Source organism: Antechinus flavipes, chromosome 1 (genome assembly GCF_016432865.1).
Source record: "Antechinus flavipes isolate AdamAnt ecotype Samford, QLD, Australia chromosome 1, AdamAnt_v2, whole genome shotgun sequence".
NCBI lineage: Eukaryota > Metazoa > Chordata > Mammalia > Dasyuromorphia > Dasyuridae > Antechinus > Antechinus flavipes.
In genome coordinates, this window is record NC_067398.1 from 9971675 (window position 1) to 9993613 (window position 21939).

General features: G+C 58.0%; 2 protein-coding genes across 2 annotated transcripts; both read right to left on the reverse strand.

The window, feature by feature from the left end:
* Positions 1-464: 464 nt before the first annotated feature.
* ACTR8 (actin related protein 8) lies at positions 465-11300 on the reverse strand. Its single transcript, XM_051978926.1, is given in 14 exon segments — positions 465-2837; positions 3382-3545; positions 3855-4119; positions 4657-4797; positions 5471-5566; positions 5748-5821; positions 5824-5900; positions 6592-6724; positions 7139-7232; positions 7539-7712; positions 7962-8066; positions 8850-8960; positions 9970-10140; positions 11070-11300. Coding segments are annotated over 14 exon segments (1872 nt in total). The 5' UTR covers positions 11193-11300; the 3' UTR covers positions 465-2693.
* Positions 11301-14464: 3164 nt separating this feature from the next.
* SELENOK (selenoprotein K) lies at positions 14465-21019 on the reverse strand. The gene is made up of 4 exons (XM_051978977.1): positions 20870-21019; positions 16248-16338; positions 15115-15195; positions 14465-14555 (listed from the first exon to the last, which is right to left on the reverse strand). The coding sequence occupies exons 1-4, from the start codon at positions 20886-20888 to the stop codon at positions 14465-14467; spliced, it is 282 nt and encodes a 93-aa protein (XP_051834937.1). The 5' UTR covers positions 20889-21019.
* Positions 21020-21939: the final 920 nt, after the last annotated feature.

The following is a 21939-nucleotide window of genomic DNA, read 5'->3' on the forward strand; positions in this document are numbered from 1 at the left end:
TTTGAAATGCAGACTAAGAGACCAACCCAGGGGACTGATCTAGACAGAAAAATAATTCATCTGGAAGAACAAAAAGCCTACTCAAGGGAAAAGATTTTTTAAAAATTGGGATAAAATTGTAAAGTAAATTAGAATCAATGGGGATGAACACTTTTAGATCTCAAATTATAGCATAGCAGAAAGCAGCAGAATAGCAGATCTGCAAAACAGCTAGACAAGGCGGAATCAGAAATAGAACCTAAATTATGCCCCAGGTTCAAAAAACTGAGATGACTTTAAATTAGTTGAGGGAGGAATTCCCTGTTTGATAAGAACTACCAATAAACTATAAAGTTATCTGAGAGTGAATGGACTTGGATCACTGACTTACATCATATACCACAGGAGATAAAAAGATAAAGAACCCTAATAGTTAAATATTAAAGTTCCCATCATGCAAAGAATTGGACAAGAAGCAGATCAGGTGCCTTTCACAGGGTACCAGAGTTCTTAATTAAATAAATTATCAAGAAAGATAAAACACAACATGAAAAATGCAAGTAGGAAGCTGTTCATTTGGGGGGGGAGGGAGGAGAAATCTTTTAAGTGAGCTTTTTCTGATAAAGATCTGATCTTCCAAATGCATAGAGAAATAATACAAACACAAAGGATAGGAAAAAAACAGTTCTCCAAAGAGCTGCAAATTATTAACCATCAAATCACTAACAATAAAATCAAAACAACTCTCAGATTTCCCCTTGAACCCAGAAAACTGGCAAATATTAACTTTAAATTAGGTTAACCTTTCTGAAGAGCAGCTGGGGAGGATACTAAAAGATGGCTAATGTGTCCCGTTGCCCAGCAAACAGTCAGATTCGAAGACCCGATCACGTGCAAAGACTCGTGGCCGCGCTGCTGGTGGTAGCACAAAAGTGGCACCAGAGTCGCCGCCCAAGGATCAGGAATGGCTGAATCAGTGGGAGCCACATAAAGTGGTCAAGCAGGACCACACCTGAGGAGCCCGAAAGAATCACCTGGACAGATGCAGAAGGGAGGGAGGTGAACCAGGGAAACAACCCAGAGCCACAGAAGGCGTGACGATGGCCAAACCCAGACGGGCCGCAGCTTTCCTGTCCAAGCTGGGCCCTGAAGAAGCGAGGGGCCGATTAGATTTGCCAAGCTCTTTCATTATTCTTGACTCCTTATATTTGGGTCTCTGGGAACCTTCAGGAATGAAGGCCGTGTTTTTAAAAGTTATCAATAAAAAGTTTTCTTTTAAAATTCATTTTGAAATTAAATAAAAACTTTTTTAAGAGAAAGAAACCAGGCTGCAGATGTAGCTGGATTTGATTTGTTTGTCCAAGGAGCTCCAGAGGCAAACTCAGAAGAGGAGACCTAAGAACGTTTCCCAATCTCTCCTGATTCTGGCACCTTCCCCATCCTGTTCTGTCCACGGCTGCTTGTGGTCTCCCCCCATTAGCCGGGGAGGGGGGAAGCTCTTTCTGTACCCCCAGCACTTCGCCAGGCGCCTGGAACAGAGGCCAAGGTCAGTATCTGCCGACTGACGGACGTTATTTCCACCACATGGAAGTTGCTGGACACTAAACACGCTGCTGGTTCGCGAGATCCTGCCGGTCTTTAGGTCTCTGGCCCCCGGAGGATCGCCGTCGGCGCCTAGGCTGTGGGAAGCTCGGGGCAGCGCCTCCGCTAGGAGCGCAAGGGGACAGACGAGGTTCTCCGTCATGGTCTGACCCCTGCTTCTTCACGGCTGCTCCTAAGGGTTCTGGGTCGTCGCCCTCCATGGGCAGCAGCTTCTTCAGCTCGTTCACAAGAATGTTGATGGGTCACCTGTGTCACTCATAAATGCAGAAAACATTTATTAAGTGCTCAATGTATGCTCAACTCACTGTGGGACACAACGAAAACCAGTGTTTTTTGTTGGTCACAGAACCTTGGGGCTGGAGGGTCTCGGTAGTTACATGCCGCCCCTCCCTCAGCCGCTCCTTCCTTCTCAACCTCTTGGCTAGGCTCAGGGCTTTTCTGGGGGCTTCACCCTTGGATGGCCCCCTTGGTGGGGGGGGGGTTTGCCCCAAGGCTCTGAACTCTGAGAGCCCCGGCCGTCCGGAGGCCGGGACAGCGCACCGGACACAGCTCCCAGGGCCGGCAGGAGACGGCTCCTCTTCTCTTTCGCTCTAGCACTCCCGCCTGGGCCCCCACCTGGGCCCCGCACGAGGGGGCTCGCCTTCCCTGAGGGTGAATGGATGAATGGGAGCATCCCCGAAGCCCACGAGAGCCACGTGCAGTTAATGAAAACCAGTCTACAAAAGGAGGCGGGAAATGAGGATGGCAACGGAGGCTCAAGTGGGCCCTGCCCGGTGAGTCATGGAGGGGAGGCCGGGGTCAGTCTGCGGACTGCTCACCTCCGGGAGCTGCCGTGTGGGGACTAGTCTAGATCCCCCAAAGTGAAGGACTCAGGGCAACGGCTCTGGATTTCCGTTATTAAAGCGCGGCAAAGAATGGCGTGAGACGGTCGACAGCCCACAGTTTATTCCCAAGTGCTGGGTCACACGTACAAGCTGCACCTAAGCCCGACACTGCCGCGTCCTCCACGGAAAGCGAATGTCCGGTGCCTCCCGACAAAGCCGTGACACAAGGTCCGATAAATGAGGAAAATAAGCCAGGCCGAGTCTCCCAGCCGGCAGGGCCCGCGGGGCTCACCACACGAAGGCAGCTCGCTCGCGCAGCATGCGGACTCCGAAGCGCTGCCATTCCCGCTGGTAGACCCACAGCTCCTGCGTGGTGTCCAGACAGGCCAGCACGGCCCCGCCCTTCCAGGCGATCAGGCGCGGGTCCATGTCCTGGGGGCACACGGGAGACAGGCTGTGAGACCCCTCCCCCCCGGGGGGCTCAGGAAGGAGCCTGGGCTCTCTGCCGGTCAAACGCAAGGAACCAGCGCCCGCCAGGCCGCCCCCGTGAGGGACAAAGCGGCCCAACCAGGCCGCCCCCGTGAGGGAGGAAGCACCTGGGAGATCAGCGGGGGACAGGCCGCTCCATGGGGGCATACTGGGGCTGGGGTCTCCGTCCTCCCTTCTCGCTCCATCTCTGGGACGAGGTCACTCCTCTCCCTAGACTTCCCAGTGAGGATCCCTCAGGACCATGGGCTCGGACCTGTGCTCTCTGGGGTGGCGTGAGCCGGCCTCTGACCCTCACAAGCTCCCATCCCGTCCTAAGGGTCTGTTAGTTGGTCTGCACCTACTGTGAGCCAAGCATGGAGGATCCCCAGGAAGCGACTTCCGCCCTAAGGAGCTCACCATCGGATGGGGGAGACCCCGTAGCCGCAGTGAAGCAGCCCCCCCCCCAGGCCCCGGGCCTCAGTTTCCCCCTGTGAAGAGAGGGCGTTACCTTTGGCCTGGTGATGACGTCGACGTTCTCCACGACCCTCCTGAAGGAGGGCGGCATCTTGTTGAGGATACGGTGCTGCAGGAACTCCTGGGCTTTGTGGAACATCAGGCCGCCCCCCACCACCAGGATCGAGCTGTACATCTTCTTCTTGGTATCGTCAGAGGCTGTGAAGGCGGAGAGAGCCCCGCCTCAGGCCGTGGCCCCGCCTCCCTCCCTCCCCCACCTCAGGCTGTGGCCCCGCCTCCCCCGCGGCCCCGCTTCTCCCCTCCTCAGGCCGTGGCCCCGCCTCCCTCCCCCGCCTCAGGCCGTGGCCCCGCCTCCCTCCCCCGCCTCAGGCTGTGGCCCCGCCTCCCCCGCCTCAGGCCATGGCCCCGCCTCCCCCCCACCTCAGGCCGTGGCCCCGCCTCTCCCCGCCTCAGTTTGCTCCTCTGTAAAATGGGGATGGGCAGCCCCGCCCCGCCGCGCCCCCTCACCGCAGCAGTCGATGCTGTGCAGGATGGCCTTGTCCAGGCCCAGCGCCTTCCCCTCAAACTGGGAGGCGGCGCTCTTCCTGGACATCAGGGCCGTGGGCGCCTCCTCGGACTCGTTGCCCGCCATCAGGCAGTCGCTCTGGGACGGCCCCAGCTCCACTTCCTGCGGGTGGAGCCTCTCGGGCAGGTCCGAAGACGGGCCGCGCAGGTCGCTGTCGAAGCCGCCGGGCTTGGCCAGGGACTTGCGGTCGGCCGTGGCTTTGGAGGACTTGGGGGGACAAGGAGGGGGGGAGGGGGTTTGAGTCCCGGTCCGGGAGTGTGAGGGGGAGGGGCAGACTCCGCCGGGACTCACCAGCCAGGGCCACGGCCAGTCCGACACTTCTAGCTGGGAGGCCCTAACCTGTTGGCCTCAGTTTCCCCCTCAGTATAATGGGGATATTAAAAGCCCCCGCTTCAGGACCAAGCCCAGCCATCTCTGCTGCTTTCCTTCCTCCCTTCCCATTTCAGGGAGCGAGGCCCCGGACCCTGAGCTGCCCCTCCCCCACCAGCAGGTCACCCATCCTAGAACACAGCTCCCCCAATTCCCTGCACCCCGATGCGAGCTGGAGCCTCCCCGGGTAACGCCCGCCTCACAGGGTCCTTGTCCGGCAAAGTGCGGCCCAGGCTATTCTGTCTGGGGGGAGGATGGGCCCAGATCATCTTCGGGCTCACCGCAGCCTCGCGGGCCGTCCCCCGACCCACAGTGTCTCTGGGGATGCTGGGGAACCCTGAGCCCCGCAGGTGCCCCTGCCCCCCGGGGACCGACCTGCTCCTGCTTGCTCTGCGTGGCTAACAGGTAATGCTCGTCGTGAGGGTCCTCGGGGTCGCCCTGCGATCTCTGGGGCAGCGTCGTCATTTTCTGGCCAACGATGCCGAAGGTCGCGGGGTAAAACAGAGCCATCGGTGCCTGTGTGTGAAGGAGAGGAGGAGGATTGCTCCCAGGGTCGCCTCCCGGCCATGCTGACCCCTTGGGCCCCCGGAGACCCTCTGCACCGCCCCCCCCACCCCCACCCCCCCATGGAATAACTGGACCCTCATCATCCAGTGTGGCCGGTCCGAGGCCCGTGAGCCCAGGCCCTTCCCTCACCGAGGACGGGCGCCTCAGTTTCCCCATCTGTAACATGGGCACGATCGTGGCGCCGCCTCTCAGCGCTTTTAAGCGTCCAATGGAATGAGGTTCACAAAGTGGTCGGCGCAGGGCCGGCACCCAGGCAGCGCGGGGCCTCAGTGGTCACCTCGGTTAGGGGTCCCGACCCTGGCGCCTCCCACAGGGAGGAGAGGGGGCTGCATGTGAACCTTTAGTCTCGATTCTTAACCATTTGAACACGACCAGTCCCGCTCGTGATCCCGAGCACCACGTTTCGGGTCCTTAGAACCCCTTCCGGGGCAGGGCCCGGACTCCCTCGGATGTCACGGATTCAGTGATATGGGGGGGGGGGGAGGGGGAGGGAAGCTCAGTCTACAAACGAGGGAACTGGGGCCCAGAGAGCTCGAGGGCCCAAGGGCCGGAGCCAGGCCCCACCGTGCTTCCGGCCCCGGGAGGGGGCCCTGCTCTGCCCACGTCCCCGGGCCCACGTTACCTGTAGCTTCTCGTCTCCGAGCCGAAACTGGTACAGCAAAGCCGGGGAGTCTGGGTGCCGAATCTGAAACTCGTGGTCCTGGAGGCCAGAGATGTCCTGGGCCGTGGAGAAAACCAGGACATGGAGAAGCTGCGGGAGCCTTCTATCTTTCCCTGCCCCCATCAAGTCAATCAGCCGGTGGGGCGGAGGAGGGCAGCGGGCTGGGGGAGGATGGCAGCGGAGGGGGGGGGGGGCGCCCGTTCAGAAGGGTGTCCGTGCTCCCTGGGCTCGGCCCTACCTGGTCCAGGTGACAGAAGGTCTCTTTGAGGTGCTGCAGCAGGAGGCAGTCCATCTTGTTGGTGAGCTGGCAGTCCTGTAGGGGAAGCCGGCGCGCTGCATGAGCCAGTAAAAACAGCGGGAGACGTCGGAGCCCCCGTAGGCGAGACAGAGCCTAAAGGAAGACGGAAGGGCGTTTTGTGGAGCCGGACGGGGCCAAACAGTCCCCAGGAACCCAAAGGACAGGAGCAGGGAGGACCGACAGGACGGCCTGGCCCGGCCCCCCAGGGCTGAAGTTGTTCACTTGTACTCCTTGGGCGGGGAGGAGCCGGAGCAAGGGGTGAGCAAGGACCCCCGGGGGTCTCCCAGTGCGAGGAGCTCCTTAGGGACCCGCCCGGCGTCTGCAGGGTGGTTACGTCGCCACCGCCAAGGTGAGCCGCAGAAGGGAGACCCCTGGCTGGGCCCCTCAATTCCGTGTCCTGACCGCGGGCCAGCACCAGCACTCAGGGACGCACTCTCTGTTGCCGTCTGGGTTTCTCTGTCCAAAGGGAGCGGGGTCAGCCCTCCTCCTGCCCCCTCAGGCTCAAGTGAGGGACTGTGTCCCTCTTACAGCTGACCCAGCGCAGCCAGTCCGTGCTCCCTGAGCTCCTCCGCCAGCGCCCCAACATGGCGGCCCTCAGGAGCCCTGCATTCTCCAGGCAGCCGCCAGCCGAGGGCAGGTCTGGGCCCAGAGGGGTCACCTGCCCCTCAGAGAACCACGCTCCGCCCGTCACAAACTCTCCCGGGGCCTCACTGTGAGGGTCAGAGTGTGAAGGGGAACCACGGGCCCCTCAGACCCACCCTCGGGCCCACCTCCGGCCCCTCACCGGGTGTTGCGATGGGAGACGCCGTCTTCCACACAGCACACGCTCGTCTTCTGGTCGCCCACATCCACGATGCAGGCGCTGCCCAAGCCGCTCCCGAAAGTGGCGCACACCGACTCCTGGTGGACCACGATGCCTGCAGAGAGTGGTCGCTGCCAGGCCCCAAACCCGCAGGCCCAGCCCCGAGCCCGCAGGCCCAGCCTTGAGCCCGCAGGCCCGACCCTGAGACCACAGGCCCAGCCCCGAGCCCGCAGGCCCAGCCCCGAGCCCGCAGGCCCACCCCGAGTCCCAGCCCCGAATCCCCGAGCCCGCAGGCCCAGCCCCGAGCCCGCAGGCCCACCCCGAGTCCCAGCCCCGAATCCCCGAGCCCGCAGGCCCACCCCGAGCCCGCAGGCCCAGCCCCAGTATAGGGGCTGAAGGAGGAGCCTGGGCCCCCAACATGGCGGCAGCAGCCCGCTCCTCCCCTCTCATGTCCGGGGGCTTGGCCCGGACTCAGTCCTCCCTCAAAATCCTCGGTTCCCCCCACAAGCAGGCCCGGCAGGCTTTTTACCTGAGAAGCCCATCTTCATGAGGGTCATGTTCACCATCTCCTTCACGTGCTGCTTGTTGTAAATGTCAGGGATTAACAGGATGCACCTGTAGTACTGAGAGCAGAGGGCTGAGGTCGTCCCCAGGGTCTCTGGTCTCCGAGCGGGAGCTCCCAGGACGGGCCGGGAACAGCCCCCGAGGCTCCGTGCAGGCTTTAAGTGGGACTTTAAACGTGAGACACGTGGAACACGTGAGGAGAGCGCGTGCCTCGGGACAAAAGGAGCCCACGCTGACGGCTCTGGCCAGGGCAGAGGGGAAGGGGGGGCTGGCCCCCGATGGCAGCTGCCAGGGATGGGGAAGGCCGGGCAGGCTTCTGTCCCACAGAACTCTCAGTTAAAGAACAGAAGGGGCTCCTCACTCACCTTTAGGTCCTTCAAGGGGATTTCCAGATATTTCTGTATGACGTGGGACCATATGGCTTCCAGATCCGCCAGGACGGCCGTGAGGGAGCCCCCCGGTCCGGGGTGGATGTTTAACTGGCCCCTGCGGATGGGCCAGTGGATGTTGTAACAGTCCAGGGGATTGACGTACAGAGCCTGGGGACAAAACCGGGTCTGAGAAGGAGCCTCCGTCCGTTAGGTCTGGCGGCGTCGTAGCCAGAGACCCACGCTCACATTCACTGAATCCCGGGCCCAGTCTGAACTCTTCGGGCGCCGGTCTGAACGGCAGTGACCGAAAGCAGGAGCGGGGACAGCCAAGGGGCAGGCAGGCCCCAGGCCCCCAGCTCTCCTTCCTCCCTCGTGCGCCCCACTGCCCACTTATGACAATGCTGAGACCTGACCCACCTCTTCTCCTATCAAATACTCCGGGTGGTGGGAAGTGTTCGTCCACTTATTTCCGGAGCAGTGATCGAGAATCGCCGGCCGCATCTGCTTGTTGTAGGATCGAGCCTGGGAGGTTCCGAAAATAATTTCAGTTTATACGTGAAAGTCAGACCGCTCTTTTCTCCTCTCCCACGGCCTAGGAAGAGGGGCCTGGCCAAAGACCCCGGACAAGGGGGCAGAACCTCAAGAGTCTAGAAAAAAAGGGTTTTCTCTGCCCACCAATGGGACTTCCCCTTCCCGGGACTTTCTCTCTGAGCAGTAACTACGAGGGATGCCAGCCCGGGATGGGACAGGTAGGGGGTATGGCTGTGACGCCCTTCCTGCCCTCAGCACTAGCACAGAGATGAGTAAGTGGGGCTCCTTTGGGCAATCCGGCGTGGCCCGAAATGCCCACGGGCCCACGCATCTGCGTAGCCAAAGAAAGACCATCCGCTCAGAGGGGAGAAGCTGCAATGGAAGGGAACGACCGGATCTGCCACCCCCGGCCCAGGTGTGGGCAGGCCCAGTGTCAGTCCTTGCCCACCACAGGGGTAGGGGGGTGGGCCGCGTCCTGGCCACCTGCACCCTTTGCTCGCGCTGCCTGACTGCTGCCTCCGGCCCTTCCGATGGACGAAAGCTTGCACAGCCTCGGGGGATCTCCCTTCTCGGCCGGACTCCCACCACCTTCTCATGGCGGTTACTCACACCCCCTGAGCCCCCCTGCCCTGCTGCTTCCCCCAGTGAGAGGGTGACCCCTTGGCAGCAGGGAGGCCCTTCCGGTGCTCCCCAGGGCTTGGGTAAATGGCCCGCCAATGCCTCTCCCGTCATTCGTTCGCCCGCTCGTTCCCCGGGGAGGTCATCGGGCCTCACCTGGTCCGGGGACACCGGGATCCTCCGCGCGCCATTTGACATCTTTTTGGACCATATCGCCTGGTCCACCATCTTTAGGCCATTCTGTCTCTGTTCGGTACTTTCAGGCTTCTGGACAGAACAAAGAACAAACTCGAACGCCCTCCTCCGGACGCGCCACTGCCCGGGCGCGGGATCCAGAAGTAAGGGGGGGGGGGGGGGGGAGGTTGTTGTTTAATTATCAGAGAGCGGGAATCCCGCGATGCTCTGTGCCTTGTTTTCCGACTCGGGCCCCAGCTGGCCCGAAGGCCCATCTGCTCTTGCCCGGGCTCTGTGCATTCTGCCGGGGGCTCGCTCACCACCGGGCGCCTCTCGATGGCGGGCACCCCTACCCCCAGCACGGCTGTGGGTGAAGGAGTGAACTCCGAGACTGAGGATGAACTGAAAGTGCCGAGCTCCCAGCCCCTGGTGAGGAGCCATTCCTTCAAAACCTAAGCTAAGAGACCCCAAGGATACGCTCGCCTTCTGGCTCGCTGAATAGTCCTTTAAGCGTTTGCAGTAAAAAACAGCAATGGCCAACGACTGCGCGACGTGTGCGTCACATCAGCCCTCACCAAACCCAGCGGGAAGAGAACGCCGGCTAGCTCTGCCGGTGCCTTTAGTGACCCCGACCTTGCCCCTCATCTTGCTGGGCCCCGGCCCGCGGCTCTGGGCGCCGTCACACCGAGAACCCTCTGGGACCCTCTGGCCCTGGCCCGTCGGGCGGCCTGCTCTGGGGGAGGGGCAGGACACGGCCCGGACACCTGCAGGACATGCTGCGATCGCCGACGCCGGAGAGAAAACCCGCAGCGATGGGGCCGAGGGCCTGTCGGGGGGCCGAGGGCCCGGACAGGCCGATCCCCAAACAAGGAGCGGCGGCCGGAGGGCGGCCCCCGACGTGGAGGAAGCCGGGCCGGGGCCAGCGCGCTCCAGGGGCTGGACGGCCCACAAGGAGCCTGATTCACTTGACCAAGCACGTTCTTACAAAGGCTTTGATTCCCCACCTCTTTTCTTTCATTTTTCTTAAATTGGGGGCAGTGGGAGAGAAATAGATTGGAAAAAACCCACTAAATTACGTTAGACCCAAACGGGCCGAACTTACGTTGAGCCCCTCCCGGAGCAGCCAGTTGTCCTTGTAGACGGGCTGGCCTTGCTGCTTGTGCCTCCGGGCGATGACGTGGGGGACGCTGACCGGGAGGGTGTCTGTGGCGCGCCCCATTCTCAGGGTGGTGGAGCCGGGGTGGATCACCACGATGAAGTTGCTTTGAATTTGCTGCAATTCAAAACGGGGCCACGGTCAGGGCAGGGGGCCACGGTGTCAGGGGAGGGGGACACGGTCAGCGGAGGGGGCCACGGTCAGGGCAGGGGGCCACGGTCAGCGGAGGGGGCACGGTCAGCGGAGGGGGCCACGGTCAGGGGAGGGGGCCACGGTCAGGGCAGGGGGCCACGGTCAGGGGAGGGGGCCACGGTCAGGGCAGGGGGCCACAGTCAGGGCAGGGGGCCACGGTCAGGGCAGGGGGCCACGGTCAGGGGAGGGGGCCATGGGACAAGGCTTCTCTCTGCCCCCCGGCTGCACCCGGAAGTCCCTGCTGAGCATTTCAGGGCCTTCTCTCCCCCACTTGCTCCCAGCCATCTGCTGGGGCTCCATCAGGGTCCTCTCCCCTCCATCGGGCTCCCCCTGTCCCCAGCAGGGCTGCACTCCCACCCAGTAGGGGGCTCCCTTCTGTCCCTAGGTCCCCAGCATCCAGTGAGCTTCCCGTCTTCCCCCCGAGAGGGCTTCACTTCTGCTCCTCCCAGCCCAATAGGGCTTCACATCGATCCCCAGCACCCAGTAGGGCTCCCTTTTGTCCCTGAGTCCCCATCTCCCAGTAGGGCTTCACGTCTGTCCACCTAGCACCCGGCAGGACTTCCCTTCCATCCCCAGCACCCAGTAGGGCTCCCTTCTACGTTCCCAGCACCCAGTAGGGCTTCAGAAACACATGCACCCCCTCCCCCCAGGAGCGGGGCCGCCCAGGACTGACCCAGCATCTCGCCCCGCCCGCGATCACTCTTCCCGCCCCACCAGCGCGGACTGAAGGCAGCGCCCCCCGCCTCCAGGGCCCAAGGCCGGGGCCGTGCCTCAGTTTCCCCCACTGTACAAGGGCGGGGAGCCCCCTCCAGGTCTGGGTCCAGGGTCCTACGGGCTCGTTCCCGGAGCCTCACCTCTTGCAGGGACTCGGGCACCAGCGCGGGCACGATGGGTCGCTTCACGCCGCGCTGCTCCTTCTCCTTCTCGCCGCCCTTTTCCTTCCCGTTCTCCGGGTCTCCTTTCTCCGCCTGGGTCATGGTCGCTGCCGCCCCCCGGCAGCCCGCCGGTTCCTCCGTGAGGGGGACAGGGTGGCTGGCAGCGGGGCGGACTCACGGCGCAGGCGCAATCGCTGTTACAGGGTAATGCGGCCGCATACGCAAGCGAAGCTACAAACGCAGGCGCAGGCGCAGGCAGCCCTCCTGTTCCCGTGGCCCCGCCCCTTTTCCAGGAGCCAAGATGGCCGCCTCCGGGGCGGTGTGGCGATGAGCATTGTGGGACGGTGGAGGAGTGGAGGCTGCGTGACGCGGGCTGAGCCGTTCCCCAAGGTAAAGGGAAGCTGGCTGAGGGCGGGGGCGGAATCTCCTTTATCCGAGTTCCTCCCCGAGTGCCGAGCGCGGCGCAGGCTCGCCTCAGGCCCTGGACAAATGTCAGCTTCGCTGCACCGGGAGAAGGTGGCGCTCTCCTGGAGAGCAGAAGCCTGGTCTGGCTAGTCCCGGCATCCCCCGCGCCCGGCGCCCATCCGGGCGTCCATTCCACGTCTGGGACTGCGGGCTGGGCGCCGTGCTTGGCCGGGGCACCCGAGGCGGAAGACGGGCCTGCCTTCCGGGAGCTTCCGATCTAATGGGGCAACCGCAGGCCTGCCCATAGAGGCCGAGCAGGCCTCCCGCGGGATGCAGAGGAGAAGGCGGCGTCCCCGGGTCTCTCCCGCCTCCTTCCCATGGGTCCCGAGCCACCTTTCCGGCTCGTCCTCATCCCCGCCGGCCCTCGGGGCTCGGAACCGGCCACATTCGGCCCACGAGCTTGGTTTGGGCCGCCTCGGGAGCCCCTTTCGGCTTGGTCCTCCGCCGGCCGCCAGTGCCCGCCTGCCCAGAGCCCTTCGGTGCAGGCTTCCTGCTTGTGCTCCCGGTGCCCTCCCACAGGAGGGGCAACATGGTGGTGACATTTGGGGGGCCCTTCGGCCCCACTGCCAGAGAGGATGGCTCCCCGTTCTCTGCTCTCGGAGGTCCTGGATTCTGAGAAATGGCTCAAGATTCAACTGAATCCAACACCCGTTTCTAAGAGCCTCCCGTGGGTGCTGGGCGGCCATGGCAGAAACAAGTCCTGACTTGGGACGATTCATTATGGATGCTTATGTGTGGGGGGGAGGGACGAAAGGCCATCCCTTGGGTGCCACGGAGGCTTGGGTGGGGCTGGGGAGGCCTCCGGAGGGCAGCGGGGCAAAACGACTCAACAGGCGGCCGCTGAGCCCTCCCCTCTCCCAACTCTCCGGGAGGGATTACAAGGGGAAAGCAGAGGATGCCAGGGTGGGGCGGCCCTGGGACTAAACTGCTCTGGGAAAGTCCCCTGGGCAGATGCAGGTCAGCATCTTCTCAGCAACTTAGAAGGCCCAGGTAGGACTTTAAGGTCCAGCTGCCCCTCTTCTGCAGGGGGAGGAGGGGCCCCAACAGGCCAAAGGGAGAAGTGAGGAGGAGCCTGAAGGGCCAGGACAAAGGCACCTGAGCTCTGGGGCAGAGCCTGGGAGCGGTGCCCGGGTGCCCCAGTGAAAGGGGACAAGATAGTATGGGATGGATCTAAAGGGAGATGGGGAATGACAGAAGCTTCAGGCCTGGGGCCTTCCATGGGTAATCCCACAAGGCCCGTTTGGAGCCAGTTAGGAGAGGTGCCATGGATCCCTTCCCAGAAGGACTGCTTTTAAACACTTCAATCACAGGATTACAAAGGAGACCAGTTATCAAAAAATCTTATGAAAAACCAGAAGTTTATGGACCCTGAATTAGGCTATTGCAGCAATCCCGGGAGAGGCAAGATGCGGGGCCTGAGCTAGGAGGCTACAGCTTGAGCGAACGGCCAGAAGGGGATGAGTGGGACGCAGGACATCTCGAATGTTGGCCAGCCAGAGACCAGACTTTAGACCAGGGGAAGTAGAGGCAACCAAGAGTCCCTTCCTCTGAAGAACACGCTTCCTGCCTAACGGAGCAGTGATAAGGCAGAGACATTCTGGGATGATGCAGGTTAACATCCGGGGTGTTGTCTCTCGGTCTCCCATTGGTCAATGCAACCAGAAGCCCAAGCTTGTTTTATTCCAGGTGGCATCTGTCTCTCTTTATTTAGGAGTACTTCTCATTGCAATCACCTTAACAAGCACCCAAGCAATAAAAAAAAACCAAAAAACAAATTTCAATTGCTTTTGTTCTTGGATTTCCAAGTACATCAAAATTAGATTTCAATTTGTTGTTGAAAATAAAAAAATAGAATCTCACCCACCAACAATGCTTCATTATTCAAAATATAAAGATTACATTTAGCCTCTGTGTTAGGCTTCAACTTGGATACAGGATCTTCTAAGGTACAAGACGCCTCAGTATCTTGGAGATCTGTGTTTGACACAAACACAGACTCCTTAAGGTACTCACTAGGCCATGTTCTTTATAAAAAAGATGGACATGTTTGAGGCTCAAAAAGATGCATGAATCATGCAGATCTCATAATGGAAAATGCAGAAGGAAGCAGAATGATTTCTTTATAAATGAAGGCAAAGTAGATGATGGAATATTACCTAGGAAACTGAAAAGTGCCATGTGATTTATTTATAAACTAAAGCAAACAATGGAACATATTTAAGAAAAAGAATAATGACCATCCACAGTACAATTAAGACTTTCCTAAACTTTAAAAATAAACTTAATGTCTTTGTAGTGATGGTTTGCCCCTCAAACTCAGGGGACTGATACGTTATCAAACAAGGCTGAATAAAGTCAATAGTTTGCAAGCGGAAAATATTTACTATTAGGACCACATTAGGCTTTTCACAAACTATACAAAATGAGAGATAGTGAACATGTGCATTTATACAGTTGCAATCAGTTACACTGGATCCCCTCAGGGGGGAGTTCCCAGCACAACATCATTAATCTGCGTAGACACAGAGCAATCAATCTTCCTTCAGACACAGAGTTCCTCCATTGCTCCAAGGTCAACACTTGATACTTTTTCCCTTTGTCCAAGGGAGGCTGTGTCTTCTTGCCTGCTTCTCAAGAGCAGGCGTTTACCTAGCAGAGGAAAAGAACGAAACGTTAGTGGGGACACCGAGAACGCTTCACACCCAAGCAGCCATTTGACGAAGACATCTGAGGCAGTAAAGCCAGTATATGAACTAAATAAGACCACTTTGGCAACCCGTCGATTTACAGAAAGAAAAACAATGGAGCTTGGTGAAAGTTTATTTAACACATTCTTCCTAGTTAAATTGGGGACTGCTTTAGAAACGCAGATGCTTAAAAAATACCAGGAGAGAGAGAGAGATTGCCAATTACCTTCCTCATCCACCGGCCATAGGAGGAGGACTAGGGCCTTTCATATGGTTTATCCGGCCCATTCTGCGGCGAGGATTTCCCGGAGGCCTATGGGAAGGAAAAGAAAATCAGCCCGGATGTGTCTGTGCCCTTGGCCGTGGTGAAGCGGCTTCCATAAGAAGTCTCCGAGGGCTCCCTGTTACTGCTTTCACACCGAGGACAGCAGCCAGGGAGCTCCCTGGGGGAAGTGAGAGGGGATCATGCAAACAAGCAGGCTGCAAGGGCATCATTGGAAGTCAGGAACACTCGGCTCCATGAGTTCAAATCTGGCCTCAGACACTTGCCAGCTGTGTGACTCTGGGCAAGTCACCTAACGTTGCCTGCCTCAGTGATTTCCTCACTCGTAAAATGAGCTAGAGAAGGAAATGGCAAACACTTCAGCATCTTTGCCATGAAAATCCCAGATGGGGTCACAGAGTCAGGCACGACTGAAAAACAAACTGTAGATCGAAAGTTGGAAAGGCCCCTTATCTTGCAAGGTAAGGGAGGGATCTGAGGCCCGGTTATTAAGCCCTGGGCAAAGTTGGGATCTGAACTCAGGGGCTTAGCCTGCAAATACACAGTCAGCTTTCAATCTAGAGATTTTGACTTTTAAAGAGCAACGTACCCTCTTCCATCATCGTACCGGGAATCAGATGTACCCACATAGCCTCTTCTTTTTACATCTTGCTGAAGCAGGCTCTTGAAACTGAAAAAGGAGAGGAAACGAGAAAGCAGAAAATAAACTTTTAAAACAGGCACCAGTTTCAGTCATACTTTCGAATGATCTTATGTGGAAGAAAAGCATGTAATATTAAGGCTTGTTAGGAATTAGCTAGTTAGCCTAAAATTAATTTCCAGCAGGCTGGACTATGCTATGGTAGATGTGAATATAGATTGCTCTGAAAGCTGCCTGACCTAAAAATAGCCCATAAACCCCAAGGGGGATTTGTCTTTCAAAATGAGAAATTTAAGAGCTCACACTCCTCAGGCCTCTGCACACTCACACTCCGGGCATGAGTAAGGCCTCTAAAACCTTCAGATAAGGAGTCAGTTATTCTAACCAAAATGGAGCTTTCTTTGGAGGGAAACCTCAGGTTGCTACACAGTTTTCGAAGGCCAAAGATTATCTCTTATTTTCCTTTTCTAAAAAAAAAAAAAAATCTCCCTCAGGGTGGAGCACATTTACATTTACAGGCACAGAAGAAACGCTGGTTGAATCTCTGCAGGTGTTGGTATAGGGTAAAATGAGTCCGGATGGCCACAGTGCCAATGGATGTCAACAACATGGGTCAGGAATCCCACCATCCATGGACCGTGCTTGACGCCCATCAGTGACTTTAGAGCGACTCAAAAAGATGGCTCCAAATTACCAACAGTTCATGATAAAGCAGAAATGAAACAGATCAAAAAATTTCAAAAGAAAAACTGACTTTTTGACAGATGCTATCCCCAATGCATCGTCCCATTTTTTATAATTTTAGAGGCAGTGCTACTCAGTGGATAGATCACTATTATTTAAATTCTACTTCTGACTAGCTCTGGCACCGTGGGCACATCCATGTAACTTCTGGACAGAACCCCACCAAATTTACCCTTAAAATGGAGACACGGGTAGGAGAACTTGCAGGAAACTGTCAGGGGGAGGGGAAGAACATGCTTTCTGAACATCGTAGGAATTGGAGAACTTCTAAGATTGACAAGGTTACACATTGAACATGTAGAGGAGCTAAGTTAAGAGACATTTGTAGTGATACTCACAACATAATCACAAAGTCAGCGATTCCCCAAAAGAGATCTGTTATGAATGATAAACTCCATAGTGACCGATTCCGGCTGTCTAAAACTTGTCCTATAATCAATGATGGACAAACAAGTGAAATCAGTAATATCCTCACTGAGAAATGATGATTTATAACAGGTATTATATTGTAATGTCAAAAGAAACACTGCATTAGTCACCAAGTCTAGATTCAAGTTTCCAAGGGTACATTCTGCCTAAAAGACCCAAACACCAAGTCCCACATCACAGGTGGAAGGTGATGATCTCATCCATGACTCAGACCTTTGCTCCAGAGGGCTGACCTCCCTGCACACAGACACAGATACAGAGACACACACACAAATACACACACACGGCCACCCAATACCTCGAAAAACCATGGGCTGTGAGGGAGAATAAACAGGTTTGACACCCTTCTTTGCTTCCACCTCAGAGAGCCCTTCCAGAACCCTCCAGGACACAGGCCCACCTACCCCATCCAGAACAAGGAGAATATCAGCTGCCAACCAACTCCTCCTTTCAGCCTTAAACAAGTGGCCACATTTTCAGTAGTGAGCCCTGGATCATTCTGGCTGGCATGGGCTTGCCAGCACCAGGAGAGCTGCCCTGGGCTCTCCCTGGCTACAGGTCCACAGAACATCACCTCTGTTTGACCCTAGAGTCCAAGCTTGGGCTCTCACAAACTCGGGTTCTGGCCTGAACTCTCCCCAAGGCTTTACGGCCTTCTAGGGAAGGGAGCTTGGAGTCTTCCAGGGTTGGCTTGGTTCCCTCTTCTGGAGTGACTAACCTCAGGTTGTCCATCAGCCTTCCTACCCACTCCTTGCCTCTTCCTTGGGCACCTGGGTACCATGGCACCTGGTCATGCCCTAGGGTATTCCAGTGTCTGACTTTATGTCATTCCCACATGGCTAAGAGTCCCTGAGGCAAGTTAAGGGACAGCACCAGGCAAACACAGCTGGACAAAGACACAAAAGCTGTGCTAAATGGGCCTGAGGTCATCAAGAAACCTAATCTGACCTTAGGGGGGACAAAAAGAACTTAGAATAGAATCAAGGACTTCCAATCACTGCTTTCAAGAAAGCAAGAGTGGGCCAAGTCTTTCAAAGACAAACACACAGACAAAAGAAACAGAATTTGAAGCCTGCAAAGTGTTTATATCTAAAGGGAGAAGAGTCTACAATCTCTATGGAGTCTCAAATCTTTGAGTATTAGAACAAAGAGAGACTTGAGGGTTCCAACAACAAATATCTGTGGGGCACCACGGGAAAACCATTTTTAAACACGGAGGGAGTGGTGGAGGACAGAGATAGCAGGAATCTCACTTAACGTGTCTGGATTGGGTAAGGTCCTTATTAATCATCCCGGTAGAATTTGGGACAGTGCAGGGGATGCGAGTGGAGGAAGGGAGCGACTCAAGCCAAAACAAATTATAATTGGGAAAGGCCATCAACAAAGAAAAGGTGCAACCCAGAAGTTGGGAGAGGGAACAGACTGGGTTTCATGGAGTTGTTCTAAACAATAAGAACTAGATACCTATGGCTGAGGTCTTTTTTTTTTTTTTTTCCCTCTTTTCCTTTTTCTTCTGAAGAAGTGGGGAAAAAAAGAAGGATTATCTAATAGATTTGATATGGGGGAAAAAGCCAATTTAACAGTCCTAACTAATGTTAAATGAACTAACTAAATTTATGATCATCTTTAGTGACCTTCAAGGTGGAATTCAGTCAAAATAACTGGTTATTCAGATTCAATAATATTGTAGAGAATTTATTATTAAAAAGCAGATTCTGAAGAAGCAGACACGATCCAAATATTTGAGAAAAACAAACAGATCCACTTAAGAGCCCAGAGTTGATGCCATGGCAGCCCCAGGTGAAGAAAACTGGGATAATCTGTCCTGGAAGAAGGAAGATGGGGAAGGCTCTGTTGATCTCTCAAGTGTGAGATGGGCTGCTGGTCAGCCTCGTTGGGCTTGGCCCCAGAGCCAGAACAGGCACAGGAGAAGCCATTTAGGGTCTATTTCCGGAAAACCATTGTCTCCAAAAAGAACTGGGTGGCAATGGGGGGCTCCCCCTCCTCAGAGCTCTTCAAGAAGAGACAGATGGCCGCTCACGGGGTCCCCTGAGGTGGGATTCTTCTCAGGGTGTGTTGGACTTGGTGGCAATGCAAGTGTTGCCCTCCCTACAGTGGCCAAGGGGGGAATGCTCCAGGAATCTGGATTCTGGGGATGCTACAAGGCTGCCCAGACATTCCTGGCCCAATTGTGGGCGGCAGGCCTCCCATGGTGTGAAATTGGGAGCCCAACCCTACTGACTAGTCTGAGCCTCAGGCCATGGCTCCCGGGTCACACCCTCTCCCACCCCAGGATCTGTTTCTAGGACAAGGGCTTCTTAACCGCTCCTCTCCCCTGGGATACCAAGCCTTTCAAGGGTCCGGCTCAGGCCTTCCCCAGAGAAAGCCCCCAGGCCCCGCTCACAACTTCCTTTCCCCTGCCCCTATCAGCACTTCCGAGGCAGTGTGGGTCATTAAAGGGCAAACCAAGGACGCCCAAGACAGAAGTCAGGCGAGGAGGGGACGCGCTCCCTCCCCGGGACCTCTCCATTTCTGCCACAGATCCCCCACCTTCCCATTCCCAGCCACCTCAGGATCTTTCCCCCTCTTACTCACTCCCAGGCCAACAATCCCCCCAACCCCCCAGGGCCTCAGTTCCACCTCTGGAATCTCTGACCCGTACTAGTTCTTTCCCTGTCACACTTCTGCCGCCCCCACTCAGAGCCCAGGGAAGCCTGGGCCTGCTGCTCCCCGAGGCAGCGAGGGCACCCCAAGCTCGGGTCTCTCCCCTGCAGGGGAGGCCCCCATCTAACAGGCCCAAGGCAGGCTCTGAAGGGCTTCTCTCTTGTTGGCCAGCCCGGCCGGAGGCTGCACATTGTCCTGGGACCAATGACCAGTCCCGGGGGAGCAGAGGGGCCCACCCACTGTCTCTCACCTTCCCCCTCCGCCAAGCCCCAGAGCTGCCTTTGGGGGCCCCATCCCACGGATGGCCCAGGCTTTTTTCCGGACAAAGGCCACCTGGAGCCATTAGCAGCAGGGACGTTTCGGAAGCGGGCACATGCCTTAGCTTCGTGCCCGTTAAGTTTCGGTTTCTTGGGCCGGCTTTCCGAGCTCTGCTGTCCCACTTCAGGGGCACCTGCGATGCGGAAGGCCGTCGCCCCCAAATGCCCACTGCTGCTCCCCGAGGCAGCGAGGGCACCCCAAGCTCGGGTCTCTCCCCTGCAGGGGAGGCCCCCATCTAACAGGCCCAAGGCAGGCTCTGAAGGGCTTCTCTCTTGTTGGCCGGAGGCTGCACATTGTCAGGGACGTGTGGGGGCCCGGGCCGCCCGCAGCAGGTCTAAAGTGCGTGCTACTGCCTCCCCTCGGAGCCCGGACACGGCCAGAGGGTCCAGCGCCTCCCCTCTAAGGGCTCGCGGGGGATCAGGGGGGCTGGCGGGGTCCGAGAAATCTCAGGGCCCAGGCCCACCCCCAGGGCGCCGTTCCCGCAGCCGGCCCTCCTCCCTCTACATCCTGGCGAGCGGCCCCACTCCTCCCCAGTGCCCACAGCCCCAAACCCTCAGGCCCCGCCCACCTCCAGCTGCTCTTCTCGGCCCTCCCCTCCACCCCCCGCTGGCCCCCGACATCGCTAGCAGGTTTCAGGCAGCAGCAATGGGCCTTCTCAGCTTTTCTATAGGCCAGGAGCACTAGCTAAGGGAACCACACTTTCCCATCTGTAAAATGGGGATGCGCCTTTACCCGCGGAGTTGTTTGTTGCCAAGGCACCCGACAAGCCAGCATGAACGCCCCTCCCCCCATCCCCATTCGCTGCTGGCCCTGGAGCCACAGAGGCGCGGCAGTAGCTGAGGCCTCGGTGGGGAGCCTGGTTTGGACGCCGACCCTCCGGGGGCTGCCTACAGAAGTCACCCCTTAGCGAAGACACCCACGAGAGACGTCGCTCTGCTCCGGGGCCCGCCGCTCCGAGCCGGGGCCAACCACGGTCTCCCGGGGCCTGGGCTTCCTCATCTGTGAGGTGGGGGGTTCAGGAGATCCCGGGACAGCACGTGGTGGGGGGCTGTTTGCTGGACAGCGGCGTTTCATCCAGGCTCGTCCTCCACCGGCCACGGGCGGACTGATAGGAAGCCCCCAGACCTAGCAATCCTCCACCCACACAGACACAGCAGGACCGGGGCGAAAGCGGGCCCACTGGTGTCCTCTTTAAAAACATCTGGCGTCTGATAAAATAGCGACAACAAGAAGGACCCTCTTCTCTACTTGCACCCTCCCCTCGGCGGGTCCCCTCGGAGCGGGGCTCCCCCATGAGCCCCTCCCCCACTCAAACTCCGCGGGGGGGGGGGGTGTCTGTCAAAGCCGGGCTCCCGAGCCTCAGACGGCTCCGCTGTCACAGGCCTCCGAGGGGCTGGCCCGAGACCCACACCTCAGTTTACCCTCCTGACGGAGACAGTCGCGGAGGCCCGGATCTGCTGTCCCAGGGTGGATGGATCCCGGATCCCGCGCACGCAGCGCCTCCCGGGGGTGGCGCCCGGCTCAGGCCCAGATCACGCTCCTCACTCACCGTTCGAGATGTAGACCATGGCGCTACTCCTGCCCTCCGCCCTCCGTGCGCCTCCTTGCGCCTCCGTGCGCCGCCGCCTCCGGTGGTCTCCTCCCGGCTTCCGTGGCCGCGTCGGCGACCCGCCTCCTCTGTCCCCGGCACTGCCGCCGTCATGGGGCGGGGCATCACGCAAGAGCGATCTGGGAGAAACTCATTGGTTGAGCGGGTGGGGGCTCGGCCCGAAGCCGCGCATGCGCCGCTGTAACGGCAGGACGACAATAGTGGGTGGGGCGTAGAGTGCCGTATCCTATCACGTGGCCGGAAGCCGCGTGTCCCAAACAGTCGGAGGAGCGGAAAGGTTTTCTGGAAAGTTAGGGAAACCGAGGCACCCCTGACGAGGCGGTCTGCGAGGGGGCCGCACATGAACTCAGGTCTTCCCGCTCCGCCGGGAGGAAGCTTTCGAGTGCAGCAGTCTCCTTTGGGCGGTGGTCTCCCCCCGGACTGGAGCCGCCCCCTCCCCAGGACCCTAGGGACCTGATGAGGAAGGGTCCCTGAGGGAGGAAAGGGCAGAGTAAAGGGCAGACTGTATGCCGAGGCCCCGGAGCGGGGATGGGGGCGGGGCTCTCCTAGCCCTCCAAAATCTTAGTGGGCCCGGGATAGTGACCCCGACTTTGCCCTCCGAATCTCTGGTTTGTACGTGACGGTGAGCAGCCTTGGCTTATCTCAGTAGCATGCAGGCTGATTCTCAGGGACTGGATCTTTTGTTGGGTCTTTGGATCTCCGGTACCTGGCACACAGTAGGAGTAGAATAAGTGCTTATTGCTTAGCACACAGTGGGAGCGGAATAAGTGCTTACTCTCTAGCACACAGTGGGAGTGGAATAAGTGCTTACTCTCTAGCACACAGTGGGAGTGGAATAAGTGCTTATTGCCTAGCACACAGTGGGAGTGGAATAAGTGCTTACTCTTAGCACACAGTGGGAGTGGAATAAGTGCTTACTCTCTAGCACACAGTGGGAGTGGAATAAGTGCTTATTGCCTAGCACACAGTGGGAGTGGAATAAGTGCTTACTCTTAGCACACAGTGGGAGT